The following is a 13335-nucleotide window of genomic DNA, read 5'->3' on the forward strand; positions in this document are numbered from 1 at the left end:
CGATCGTATATATATGACGTCATCCATGGTACAGTGCTATCGTATATTGCATTATACCATGGATGACGTCACGGTTACATCATAGCAATGTTATGTTCGGTCACGTGATGCCATGTTGACCAATAACTTGACAGGATTTCATTGATCAAAAATATAATAACAGTTGCTTCTATAGGCTCAAGGGATCATATCAGGATATAACATCCCCGAGAGCCTATCGAAACAACTATGCCTCGAAGCAGTCAATATATCTTTAATATACCGTAAAAGAGCCAAAGAATACAATTTGCGACTCGCTTATATACCAATCATGGGTTCTCACATTTACAAAATTATCATCAAACAGTGCTCCAGTAGAACAGGGAAAGCAGAACTGTGCTCGTATGTTTTTGCGGCATAGTTAAAAACACGACTTCACCTTCATCCAATCAGATGACAGGATTAGGAAAGATTCTTAAAGTAAGGTATATAATATAGATATATTGACTGCTATGAGAGGCATAGTTGTTTATGTAGGCTCAAGGGGACGTTACATCCTGCTATGAACCCGAGGCGTCTTTAATATTTACTGGGCAAAGCTCTACATGCGCGTATTAAGCAAGACAAGGACACAATGGTTCCTCGTGAAGTTAGCAATGGGTACGGGCACAGTGCCACAGATTCATATGCAAATACATTTTGGTAGGCATATGCTGTTAACATATATATATATATATTTAGCATTGACACGCGGGATGTAGTATATAAGACTGCCATCTGCAACTTGAGTCACGGTATATTTTTGAGATCACCTTGGGCAATAGTTTTACCCGCAGTCGATGTGTAGACAATGCAAAATGTAATTAAAGGGGCACGTTCCCGCCAGTGTAGTTATCGGAACATGCCATCTGCGTAAGAGCCGTATTCAGTTGGTGTCAATAGGCAGCTATAGCACTGTCCGCCAGCGCGTACGTATTTTGAACGCCCTCTGGAATACAGGGGAACATGCCCCTTTAAAAGCAGAAAGGGTCAAAAATAGGTTTCAAAAATTGTCTAGAGCACATATCAGGCTTCTTCTCATCCCACAATTATAATAATAAAATTGGGTTCTTGTATAGCGCTCATATCTGTCAAGACTTGACACTCAAGGCGCTTCACATTATTACTCTGGCTTTAGCACGGCTGCTATTAAGGCGCTCTATAGCTCTAGCAAATACATATTTCAGATCATCTCGTTTATTTCCAACAAACTAAACTAAAATACATAGGGTTGCATTGTTAATAGTAAAACAATGATAATATCATTTTAATTGGTCCGCAGTGTACAACAAGCACATTAAACAAGTTGGTCATGGAGGGGACTGTTGAAAAGCTGTGATTGTGGATTGCATTAAAATTATAGTTGCAAAAATAGTATATCAATAATTAGGAAACGCACAAATAAACCGGATTGACATAACATAACAAGAAGTGAAAGGGACAGGAAAGAAGGGAGACAAGGAACGAGAGAGTACATGTAGGCACATCCTTCTGGAGCTGTGTTCAGTACTATGGAATTAGCCTTGTAGGCTGTAGCAACAGTAAGGCATGTGAAATCTCTCACTAAATGCATAAGGAATAGCTCTAAATATCGCTAAGTCGGATAACTGTGCAATTTAAAAACAATCATGGTTTCGTGGACACGTGTTAAAAACGGAAAGGCTAAGACACCGGAGGTATGCGCGTAACCAGTAACAAATCTTTGGTTAAAGGGACAGTTGAGTTCTTGGTTAAGACCGCAAATGCCTTCAAAGTGCAATGTTATTGCTATTATTTTTATTTATGACATTTCTAGTGCCCATTTATGATCTTTAAATTGCTATGAAGGTAATTTTACACTCCAAGATGTGTGAAATTTAGATTGATCCGATCATACCAATTTAGCTCCACTTTAAAAAAATACGGTGACCGTTAATTAATTAATTAATAATAACAACACACGGGCCGGCTAGTTGTGCATACTACAACCAACACGAAAAAGCCAACAATATGCCATCATTGGCATTGGCTGCAAAACTATCAAAAACTTGTAGGGGACCCAAAACATTAGAAATGGTTATATTTATGGATCTTTCAGCCGTCTCTGAACTAGTCTAGTTTGGACTCTATATTGATTTTTGTTATTCGCCGACTATAAACGTTAAGCCGAGTGATGGCGCGATCCTTAGTCGTTTATAGTCGGCGAATAACAAAAATCAATATAGGGTCCAGAACTAGACTATCTCGATTTTGATCCAACAAAGACGATTTATCATTTAAATTGTATGCTGTTTGAAATTTGATACTAAGTTTTGCATTATCTCACAAAAATAGTTAATGGTAGCCCATTTATTGCTTTACAGCGCTCCCCTATCCCTATTCGAATTGCTTTTTCTTTTTCTTTTGTCCTAAAAAGATTACGTCAATTTGCAAGCTGGGAGCAGCAGCAGAGAAGGTCGGGTCCGGGTCTACTATCAAGGATCATGGTGTACCGTATGTGACGATGGCTTTGGTCTAACTGATGCGCATGTAGTTTGTAGAATGCTAGGTTATACCTTCGCGGAGTCCTTCGAGTGCTGTGCGGCATTCGGCCAAGGAACTGGTGACATTCTTCTGAATAATCTCCAGTGTACGGGAGAGGAAGTGACGATTGGACATTGTATGCAGAATCCATTTGGAATGCAAAACTGTGGACACAGTGAAGACGTGGGAGTATCGTGCATTAAACGTAAGAATAACAATAATAATAATATTGAAATAATTTAAAGGAATTCATTCATGATAGATACCCATTTACTTCACATGGATCGAGTGTGGCAAATCAATGATGATTAATGTCTCGCTTGATAGCGTGATAGCCTGGGACGGGGTAATGACCTAGCGGGGATGGATACCGACAGTAGTAGTAGTAGTAGTCACTCTATGCAGACCGAAGCTATTTTATTTTCCACATAATGTATTTAATGACAAGATAATCACAATAATAAACGTTATGATATAACAGAAAAATTAGCATTGAAATATTTTTGACATTTTTTTTAAAGGCTTGTAATGCAAAATTATTTAGTTACAGATATGGAAAACGAATTTACTTGGAAGCAATGCTTGCTAGGTGTAGCTTCGCACAATAATACATTAAACTTAATACATGAATAACTGAATCTTCGAAGATTACGGAGTCGAATAAACATGCCGGACACAAAAACGAAACAAAAACAAATACGTCAAACGCAGGTGTAATACTCGTTAGCGAAGGTGAACATCGTCGATACATATGATGCATATTTCTACATTATACACTAAATATGACCACTTTTTGTGTGAGAACAGGTACAGTATGGTTTCTGAATACGCACCTTATTTTGGAATTATCGAGTAGACGATTACCCTAATTTTCGAAAAGAGCAGGTATATACATGTACACTTTCAAAATGTTCGTTAACATCATGAACATGACCCCTTCCGTTAAATGTCTTCCTTTTGTGTGAGGAAACTAATAGAAAGTTGTCCCAAACTACGTCACAGTGACATTACCGATTCAACTAATATGAAGTGCCTATACGTGATCAGAACTTGAACCTAAATATAATTTTCTTGTTTGTCCGATTTCATTAGAATATTCTCCTCTTTGTTTTTCTAATGTTTCTGCTTTCTTTAGAAGTACTAGTCTGCCAAGATTTTATCTCTCTTTTTAATTTGGTGTATTTCTAAACCAATTTCTTTTCAATCTGGCATACATTCAGACCACATATACAACATTATTTCATTTGTATCAGTTCCCGTGCGTCTTGTTGACGGAGCTTCAGCCAATGAAGGGCGAGTCGAGGTGAACTACCAAGGATCATGGGGTACAATCTGTAATGACTCCTGGGATATCAAAGATGCTACCGTTGTTTGTCGAATGCTGGGTTATACTGGAGTCTCTTCTGCAATGGTGCGCTTCGGAGAAGCCACAGGTGATATCATCCTCGACAACGTAGGATGTTACGGGTCAGAAACGCACATCGCACAATGCACACATGGCGGCTACGAGATCCATAACTGCGATCATTCTGAAGACGTTGGTGTTATATGCAGCGGAGAAGGTAAAGTTGCAATTTCCGAAAATGTAATACTATCACTCAAAAAAAAAAATTAAAGCAAAGAAGTGCATTTCAATATATTCCCTGTATTAAAGGCGGCCTATCCTGAAACAAATATACTAATGAATCATGTTATTGTACTTCAAAGCACGAAGTTTATCATGTTCCTCTCAGAAGGTTTTATTTCACGTGTTATTATTGGTTCTAGGACACCTACCCCCTGGACATCCACCGCCGGATAACCACCCCTGTCAACTACCCCCTAAGACAAGTATCCCCTAGAGCAACCACTCTCTAGGACAACTACCCCCGGTAGAACTATATAAGGGGGTAGTTGTCTCGGGTGTTTTAGAATTATACCACTAAGCCTGGAAAATGTTCTCTCTTCAAAGAATCAACGAACTATATTAAGATATGTTCGACAAACAAAGAAATACGATATCCTTTACCCCCCCCCCCCATCTTTCTATCTCCCCTCCATTTTTGTGTGTTGTTTTTGTTTTTGCTTTTGTGTACTATAAACGTATTATGTAAAGTCACTGTCTATCCGTCGATATGTCCAGTGCATGCTTCTGTTATATTTGTTTTTGTTTTGATTTAAAAAAAAAATGTTTTAAAAGTTTCTTTGCTCGTTCCTGACAGAACGACATCGGCCAAAACATGGAAACTCAAGTGACGTCATGCTTAGAAGTACACTGTGTATCTGAGTGGCCTAGATCCGCAGGATTGATAAGCTCGCTCAATGACTAGACTAGGCGTAAATAGTCAAATCTGACTGAGCGCCAACAACAACGGGTGTAGTTGTCCTGGGGGAGGGTGGGGGATGGGGTACTCGTCCTATAAGGTGGTTGCCCTAGGGGGTAGTTGTCCTAGGGGGACGTTGACTGGGGTGGTTATCAGGGGGTGGATGTCCAGGGGGTAGGTGTCCGGATATGGTTATTATTACTTGATATCATTATCCAAATATTATGGCTCGCTTTATGTTCTCTCAGTGGCCGTTTTCGTACATAGCCAGCCGCAAATGGGGATTATTCGACGAAAAATCAATGCTTTTATAAAGCCCAGATAATTTCGTAAACATCAACAAATTAGTTAACAGTTAACAGTTAGTTACTTGTAGAAAACCAAGATAAAACACTTGTCAAAAGAAGGCAACTGCACCAATTATACAATAAACTCCCAGTTTGTAAAATCTTGTTGGTTTGATACAGATTTTATGTAGTGCAGCTAGGCTATTATAACAAAAATGCCAGAAATAAAGAAAAAGGTGGTCTGGCCCATATGCAAAGACTACACAGTTTATGCATACAACTCGAATGAAAGAAGACACTCATGCTGACCTACACGTCGCCGACTGACTGCGTGGAAGACTTTGCTATATATTCTACAGACCCGATCCATATTAGTAGGGCGTGCGATCTGCCATTTTGAAGACAAGAAAAATTTGGCAAACTATTGTTTCAAGCCATATCTGTAACATGGCTTGGTTTGATTTAATTTTTCTATTTTTTAATAATAATAATATTGTTTCACAAGTTGAAATTCATTTTGTAATTTCTACTTGTAGCTGAACTCAAGGTTCGCCTCGCAGACGGTCCGGATGAGAGCCAAAGGTCGTGTTGAATTATTCTACTTCGGGTCATGGGGTACCGTCTGTCATTCCAACTGGACCCCATTGGACTCGGAAGTGGTCTGCAGAATGTTAGGATTCGTCGGGGCTATAGCATATTCAACCTACGCAGCATACGGACGTGGGACAGGGGAAGTGATACTACGTTGGCCGAGATGCTCTGGAAAAGAATCGAATCTTCTTGAGTGTGATCCAAGGTATAATCTTGGTTACACTGGGTGTAGACATACATCCGATCTCGGAGTTTCATGCTTAAAAATGGGTAAGAATTCAACCATATTGAAAAGTCAAGAATTTCGCGAGGATGTCTCATGGTATGTCACATGACACCCCACTTGTTATTAGTGGCGTAGCTAAAAGAGGACAAGGGATCACGTGCCAATCTTACATGTAGAATGGCTAACAAAGGGTAAAGATGCTCGAGAGCGGAGCGGGGGACAGTCGAGTAGGGAAAGGCAGCAAAATACAAAAGACAGAAACAAAGAAGAAGAAAAGCATGAAAGGACCCATTCCCCTACGTACAACAACGGCCCTTTACCATGGCGTTTAATTCACCGGTGACCGGTGTCCACACTATCCCATGACCTCTAAATGGCGGGATCGATGCGTAAATCCAAGCATTAATATTATGCCAAGAAAGCTTTACGATCTTCAATATAATTGGAAGTCGAGTTTTAAGCATGTGCTTCGGTGCAGCGCAAGTCCCAGTCAATTTAAGCACTCCGTCACTAGGAGCTTTTGTGACTCACAAAGGTTCCAAGTGATGGATCCTAGTCTCTGTCCTGAGTGCTCGTTCGACCAAGCACATTCAGACACAACTTTGAAAGCAGCTTGTAACTCTCAGTAAAAATCAATGCGTGGAGGCATTGTGTTCAAAATGCATGGGAAAAATCTTTCAAATTCAACCTACGGTCAACATAGATTTTGGGGGAAAATAATACTGTGGGTCAGTTATCTTCAAAATCTATGACGAATGGGTCATGTAAAGAAACGTTCCACATTGCAAATATATCAAACAAATATATAAACCATTACTTTTTAAATATTTACGAACAGCAGGCTCAAGATTTTCCCCATTTATACCACGCACTGAACGATGAGGGCACTATATTCACTGTGCGATATCCGCTGCTTTGTGAGCATTTGCCGGCGGTACTCGGTTTTCCCAAATTTTCCATTGTTTTCCCGAATTTCCATTGTCTGAAAATCGTTTGTACGGCGTTCGTAGCAGTTCGTAATGGCATTTGTGACCGAGGCTTAAACGAAATAGAATACTTTAACATTTCTTTCCTTGTTGTTCACACAGTGACTGTTACTTAGTAAAAAATAAATGTTTTACATACCAGCTATAGAATAAATATTTCTCTCATCTTCATAATATTGAATAATCTTCAAAGAACTTAAATTTGGAATTTTGTTTATTAAGCTGTTGTACGAATAGTTGATTCTTTTCCCACTTGCGTTTGAGTGAAGCATGGAGCCTCCAAATAGAATGTATACCAACCAACACTGGCAATCCCTATGCCTAAAATCCCTCATTTGCCTCTCATCTACCATCGACCCTCCTGGGACGCAATTTGGCTCGCATTTGAATACTTTATTTGACATGCAAACAATGAGAAACAAAAGCAATAAGACCTTTTACCTTTAAATTGTGAATATCACATTTACTGATCCCTTACCATACCCATTATAGAACCCTAAGCTTCTGTTAGATAATATTTGTTTAAAAAATCATTATCAAGGAAATAAGAAAATAAGTAGAGAAAAATACGTTGAAACTGTTCTTTTAGTAAGAATATCTGGCAAGTAAGGAGTTAAGAATCTACCCCTAAAAATGTCTCCTTGGGTTTCTTCTTTAAAGAAATATTGACCATATTAATAGCAGTAATAGCGTCGCCAGTCTACCTTCCGTCGGCAACGTGATACTAGGGACTTTTAGATTTACACGACGAGAACGTGGACCTCTACGTGTGACATCCTTTTAAGGCAATCTGCCGGTCACTGCCAGTGCCTTTAAGACGTCACATTGCCTGAAGAGGATGTCACACGTAGAGGTCCACGATCTTGTCGTGCAAATCTAAACGTCCCTACTGTTGTCATTTGATTTCAGATGATCTCCGGGTGCGTTTGGTCGGCGGAAGATCTGAAAACGAAGGCCGTGTTGAGATTCTATACCTTGGTACTTGGGGGACAGTGTGTGATGACAACTGGGGCCAAAATGATGCCAACGTGGTTTGCAGAATGCTCGGCTACGAACGGGCGGAGAACTTCTCCTGTTGCGCTGCCTTTGGACTAGGATCTGGACCTATTGTTCTGGATGAAGTGGAATGCGAGGGTACAGAACCAAACATAGGCCATTGTCGAAGAAGTGACTACGAAACCCATGACTGCGACCACTCGGAGGATGTTGGTGTCTTATGCATCGAAAATGGTAATTGTTGTTTAAACACGTAGCAAAACAACAAACAACAGCATCAATATTTTAATAACAATAAATTATTGTTTAATTTTCGAGGGAGTTAAATCAGTTTAGTTTATAGAATATATAGAGATACAATAGATTTACAATTCTGCATTGCATTTAGAATAGAAGGCTTATAAAAGTTCCACGTATGAAATTACCGTGTACATAGTCCTTAAATGTACTATGTCCAATTTGCAGGGCAAACAAAAAGGTTAAATTCCAATGACATTTGAAAGACAATACTAATTTAGAACTTCTCTCAAAACGAATAGGCTTGGAAATGGCTTTTAGTGGGGAAATAGCGACCATGAGTTGTCGAATCGCCTTAAGCGATTGCGTGTGTGTGTGTGTGTATTGGGTTTTTACAGACGTGTATCAATCAGATATGATTTTTTACGTCTGGAGACCGACCTTCCAACGTCACCATCCGAAAGACGTGACTCAGTTTCGAACCTGCCTCCTCGGCTGAATCAGTTTGTAACTTCCACTGTTAGCTGGATTACATGCGCACGCCACAAGAAGTTGCGATCACCTAGGTAATAGTCTGATTTTTAGATCCTTTAACCGAATGATCGTATGTTTTGTGCTGCACAAAGATTCAATCAGTTTAGTTTGGCAATTACAAATAGTGGTTTATTGATGTAGACAAATACTCATGTACCCTTTCAATTTTCAATATTTTATGTATGTTATTACCAAAGAAAAACAGATGTCAGTCAGACACTCAATAGTGTTTGACAGTGAAGTCTAAAAGGTGAACGGTTCTCCTTGCATACTAAGGACACTGCTAATGTTTGAATTTCACAGATAGGACATACATGACATATTCATAATTCCTGCAAAGTTCTAAAGAATTTAATGTTGGTTGAAAAAGGGACATAGTATCTTCCAAAAAACATATTCGGATCTTCAGCAAGAGTTTTGAAAGAAAGGGAGCATGTTGTTCAAAACGTTATGACCCTTCTTTCAGTCCACAAAAAAGTCCTTGTAAGGAATACTTATAATATACTTCCGTAAATTTGTGCATATTTCTACCTGTTTCGCAATGCAAACCTACAAAACTTGTGCATTGCAAGTAAGGTAAAATATAAGTAATTTAATATGAAGGTTTTGATTCCCTTTAATTCAGGGCCCTAGTGTACTCTAGGACACTAAGGCGCCACTGAACTACTTCGTCTTTTGGTTTGGTTATCTCATCCCCACTCCATTGACTCTACATGCACATTAAACTGGGGAAATAATTTTGCAAACGTTTTTACGCGCTTTAAATGCAATGTTAGATGCGAAATTCGCGAAAATGGCCGTAAAAAAGCCACCACAGATTTTTACCTTCAATTTAATTCAAGTTCGGTTCACCTGTTCATCAATCGATAGGCTGTTGTAATGGAAACTATTGCACGCTTTTTTAATGAAAACAAAGTTAGTCTAGTCACATTTGCTCTACGGTTAGGACACGGCGGCCGTAGGCTCCCGAAATCGAAAGACACCTGCGACGGCCGCAGAGGATCTGCTATGGCCACAGGGTCACCCTAGGGAGTATCTCTATTTTTCACAGGCCGTAGGGGTCGCCGTGGGATTATAGCGCGGAGTTATACATTTTTGTTATTCCCAGGTTCCAAGCTACGAAAGCTTGCAAAGAGGTCACACAAACAAAAAAATATGATTATTTTCTGCTTTATTTACTATTTATAAAGGGAAAAAAAAATCTTCAAGACAACTCCAAGGTTCTATTAATAATACGCTGTCCTGATAAAAAAAAAAAAATTGATTTTTATAATTACTATCACCCTATTAACAGCCCTACCGGATTCCATGTGCGCATGCGCTGGTTTCCTTTGGGAGTGCGCATGCGCATGTTTCCTTCGCGAGCTAAATCTGGGCTCGCTATAGCGCTAGGGTAAGAAAAAATAAGACGCCACCAGCCCAGCCCGGCCTAAGCACTTAGCATTTTTTCACCGGGCCTCCTAATGTAATGATCACGCCATCTTTGGGTGGCAGCAGGCGCGTATGCAGGGGGAGGAGGGGGGGGGGGGAGGGGGTGGTTAAACCCCCTTTGAGTTTTTTGTATGTATATGTTTTATCCCAATAAACAAAATCACGTGAAAATCACGTCAATATCAAGGTATCGACTTGAGGAGAGTTACGTTCTTCAAACACCGGACATTTACGTAAATGTGTTAATACGTTTATTGCATTAGGTAACTTGAAACAAACGTACACTAAATCACGCAATTGTCACTGCAATATCACCATTATAATAACGTGATTATCCCTACCTTGGAGACCATGGTTTGTAAACCTAATACTCCCGTGTTTGTTTGGTTGTGAAATTACATCTTCATACACGAAATTATCGCGTCACAGAAACACGTGAAGCGTTAGTGATAGTTTTAGTCAAAATATCTGCGTGAAATTCACGTGAATATTACGAGGCTGACTTGAGATGAATCATGTTCTTCATTCACGTGAAATTTACGTCGAAGAGGAAGTATGTTACTGTAACCCGCGTTCAACCCAATAATTACGCGAATGTTACACAATAAATGAACTAAAATAATGACGTTCTCATCCCGTTTCTGAACATCGTGTCTTGGATCTTCCATAATTACGTCCAGGCGCGCCGGAAGCAGTTTGGGATTAGAGGGGGTTGGGTGGGGGGGGGGGGGGTGGATGCAAACATCCCAGAAGAGAAAGCTAGTTGCAACTGGTCCAGTTGATGAACCATTTAATGCCAACTGGTAACCCTGGAAATTGAAATGGACTAAATGATCCAGTTGATCCAGGCCAGTTATAATTCAACTGATCTAGCTGAGCCATTAGAACCATTTGGTAAAACTTCCAACCAGTTGAACAGCAACAATACTTCAATACTGGTACGTCTGTATTTCCAATGTAAGGGCATTGGTAATAAGTAGACTTACATAATTGAATTAATCGAAAAAAATTCGTATACTTGTACTTTATTGAAATTATTTTAGTTCACAGTTAATGTTTCCCTTATTCATGTTTAACTATTTATACGAAGTAGCGAAATGTCCTAATAACTGGTAATTTATATTTGTAGTATTTTCGAAATGAATTGCATATAACTAAATCATCAGTAATTAACAAATATGCTGTAAATTCAGATAAATTGTTTAAAAAACATAGATCTGCACGCACCCCATATTCAATATGCAAATGAATTGGTGTCAGCTGGGTCAACTCGAAATATGCCAACGCTCAGTCATCAACTGGTACAACTGGAAATATGCACACTCCAGTTATCAACTGGTGCAATGAAAATATGCCAACAGTCAGTTATCAACTGGTGAAAATAGAAATATGCCAAAAGTCACGGGATTATCACCACGGAACTTAAATGGTAACTGTGAAACCATCAAGACACCCAAGAATAACTCATTTTCACACATGAAAAACACGGAATACCCAGCTTATATTAATAATCCGTTTGAGTCACGCGATCATCACCGCGGAACTGCTGGCAACTTTGACTACGATTTAAATAGGTGTTTTGAGACACCTAATCATGACTAATTTTTCACACCTAAAAGTCACGTATGCCCAGCTTAGATTAATAATCCGTTTGAGTCACGAGATCATCACCGCGGAACTGCTGGCAACTTTGACTACCATTTAAATACGTGTTTTAAGACACCTAATAATGACTAATTTTTCACACCTAAATATCACGGATTCACAGCTTAGATAAGTAATCAGTTTTAACTACGTGATCATCACCAAGAAAGTTATGGTAACTTTGAAACCATTTAAATAGGTGTTTTAAGACACCTAATAATGACTAATTTTTCACACCTAAAAGTCACGTATGACCAGCTTAGATCAATAATCCGTTTGAGTCACGAGATCATCACCGCGGAACTTATGGCAACTTTGACTACCATTTAAAAAGGTGTTTTAAAACACTTAATAATTACTAATTTTCACACCTACATATCACGTTTTCACAGCTTAGATTAGTAATCAGCTTGAGCCACGTGATCATAACCAATAAATTTATGGTAACTTTGAAACCTTTTAAAGAGGTGTGTAAGACACCTCAGAATTACTAGTTGAATATAACCAGAGATTCACGGACAGAACAATAAGACGATTAGCCGGTGTAAGTAACGTGATTATTACCATCAACCTTGGATAACATGTGAAACCAATCAATAAAGGTGCTTACAAGACCAAATAATTACGTATTTATCGCCACCATCGGTTAACTGACAAAAAAATCGTTGCTTGGTCAAGTGGTAATTTGGTAATAAACACTTGATTTACAGAGGTAAGTGGAATCACGTTACTCCAGTCGCGTGATAAACTGGTGGTTTTTAGGTTAGATAAAAACGTGAACAGGAGTACCTTTTTTGTTTAAATGAAGGCACGTGTCGATAACGTTTAAATCTAGTTCAAAGGGCACTATACTTTAAAATCACTTAAAATACACTCCCAAAAGAGGTTACATTTTGGTGTTCTGTTTATTGGGTATGTATGTTTTTTTGGAACCCTCCCCCCCCCCCCCCCGCTTATTCAGCGGCTGGCTGAGTCGTTGCGATTTTTTGGGACTCCAAAAAAAAAAAAAGTGTACGCTTAACCCCCCCTTCCCCCCCCCCCCCCCCCGCTTTTTTAGCGGCTGGCTGAGTCGTTGCGAAATTTTGGGCCCGATTTTAAACCCTCCCCCCTTTAAAAAATCATGCGTACGCCACTAGGTGGCAGCAAGTAACAAGTTGGTGTGGTGGAGATCAAAATTAAATAGGCCATATTGTAGACTACCCTAACATTTGTAAATGCAACCGTTTGTGAACAATGTGACTGTGGGAATGCTGCGGCAGCCCTATAATTGCTATTGGACGTAGATATTGTAGACCCCACGGCCGCGGCGGCAAACGAAGCCCACGTAACCGCGTTTCACCATTCATTTGATAATGATATAGGAGAGAGTTGTATAGTGATTAATTAGTGATATAAATGTGATAGGCCTAATTTATATTCATTCATTGAATTTACAGAAGTGGAACAGGAATCCTCTACAACCATGATACCGAATGGCAGTGAAATGGGTCTATCCCAGCCTGCCACATTTGGTAAGTTAAGTTGCAAGTTACTATTAGCCTTCAAAATGTTTACCTTATAGATTTGATCATTTTCTATTT

The 13335-nt window shown here is 39.3% G+C and overlaps 1 protein-coding gene across 1 annotated transcript; it reads left to right on the plus strand.

The window, feature by feature from the left end:
* Positions 1-5724: 5724 nt before the first annotated feature.
* Positions 5725-8166, plus strand: LOC115923245 (neurotrypsin-like). The gene is made up of 2 exons (XM_030983657.1): positions 5725-5971; positions 7823-8166. Exons 1-2 carry the CDS (start codon positions 5779-5781, stop codon positions 8164-8166), a joined length of 537 nt encoding a protein of 178 aa, XP_030839517.1. The 5' UTR covers positions 5725-5778.
* Positions 8167-13335: the final 5169 nt, after the last annotated feature.

This window comes from Strongylocentrotus purpuratus, unplaced genomic scaffold (genome assembly GCF_000002235.5).
Source record: "Strongylocentrotus purpuratus isolate Spur 01 unplaced genomic scaffold, Spur_5.0 spur5_scaffold_13, whole genome shotgun sequence".
NCBI classification, from domain to species: Eukaryota; Metazoa; Echinodermata; class Echinoidea; order Camarodonta; family Strongylocentrotidae; genus Strongylocentrotus; species Strongylocentrotus purpuratus.

What these genes read in the sequence shown, in the direction of transcription:
- LOC115923245 (XM_030983657.1), top strand. Translation starts at nt 5,779, where the DNA reads ATGTTAGGATTCGTCGGGGCTATAGCATATTCAACCTACGCAGCATAC. An exon ending in AGTTTCATGCTTAAAAATGG is followed by an intron (nt 5,972 to 7,822) that starts GTAAGAATTCAA and finishes ATTTGATTTCAG; the next exon opens with ATGATCTCCGGGTGCGTTTG.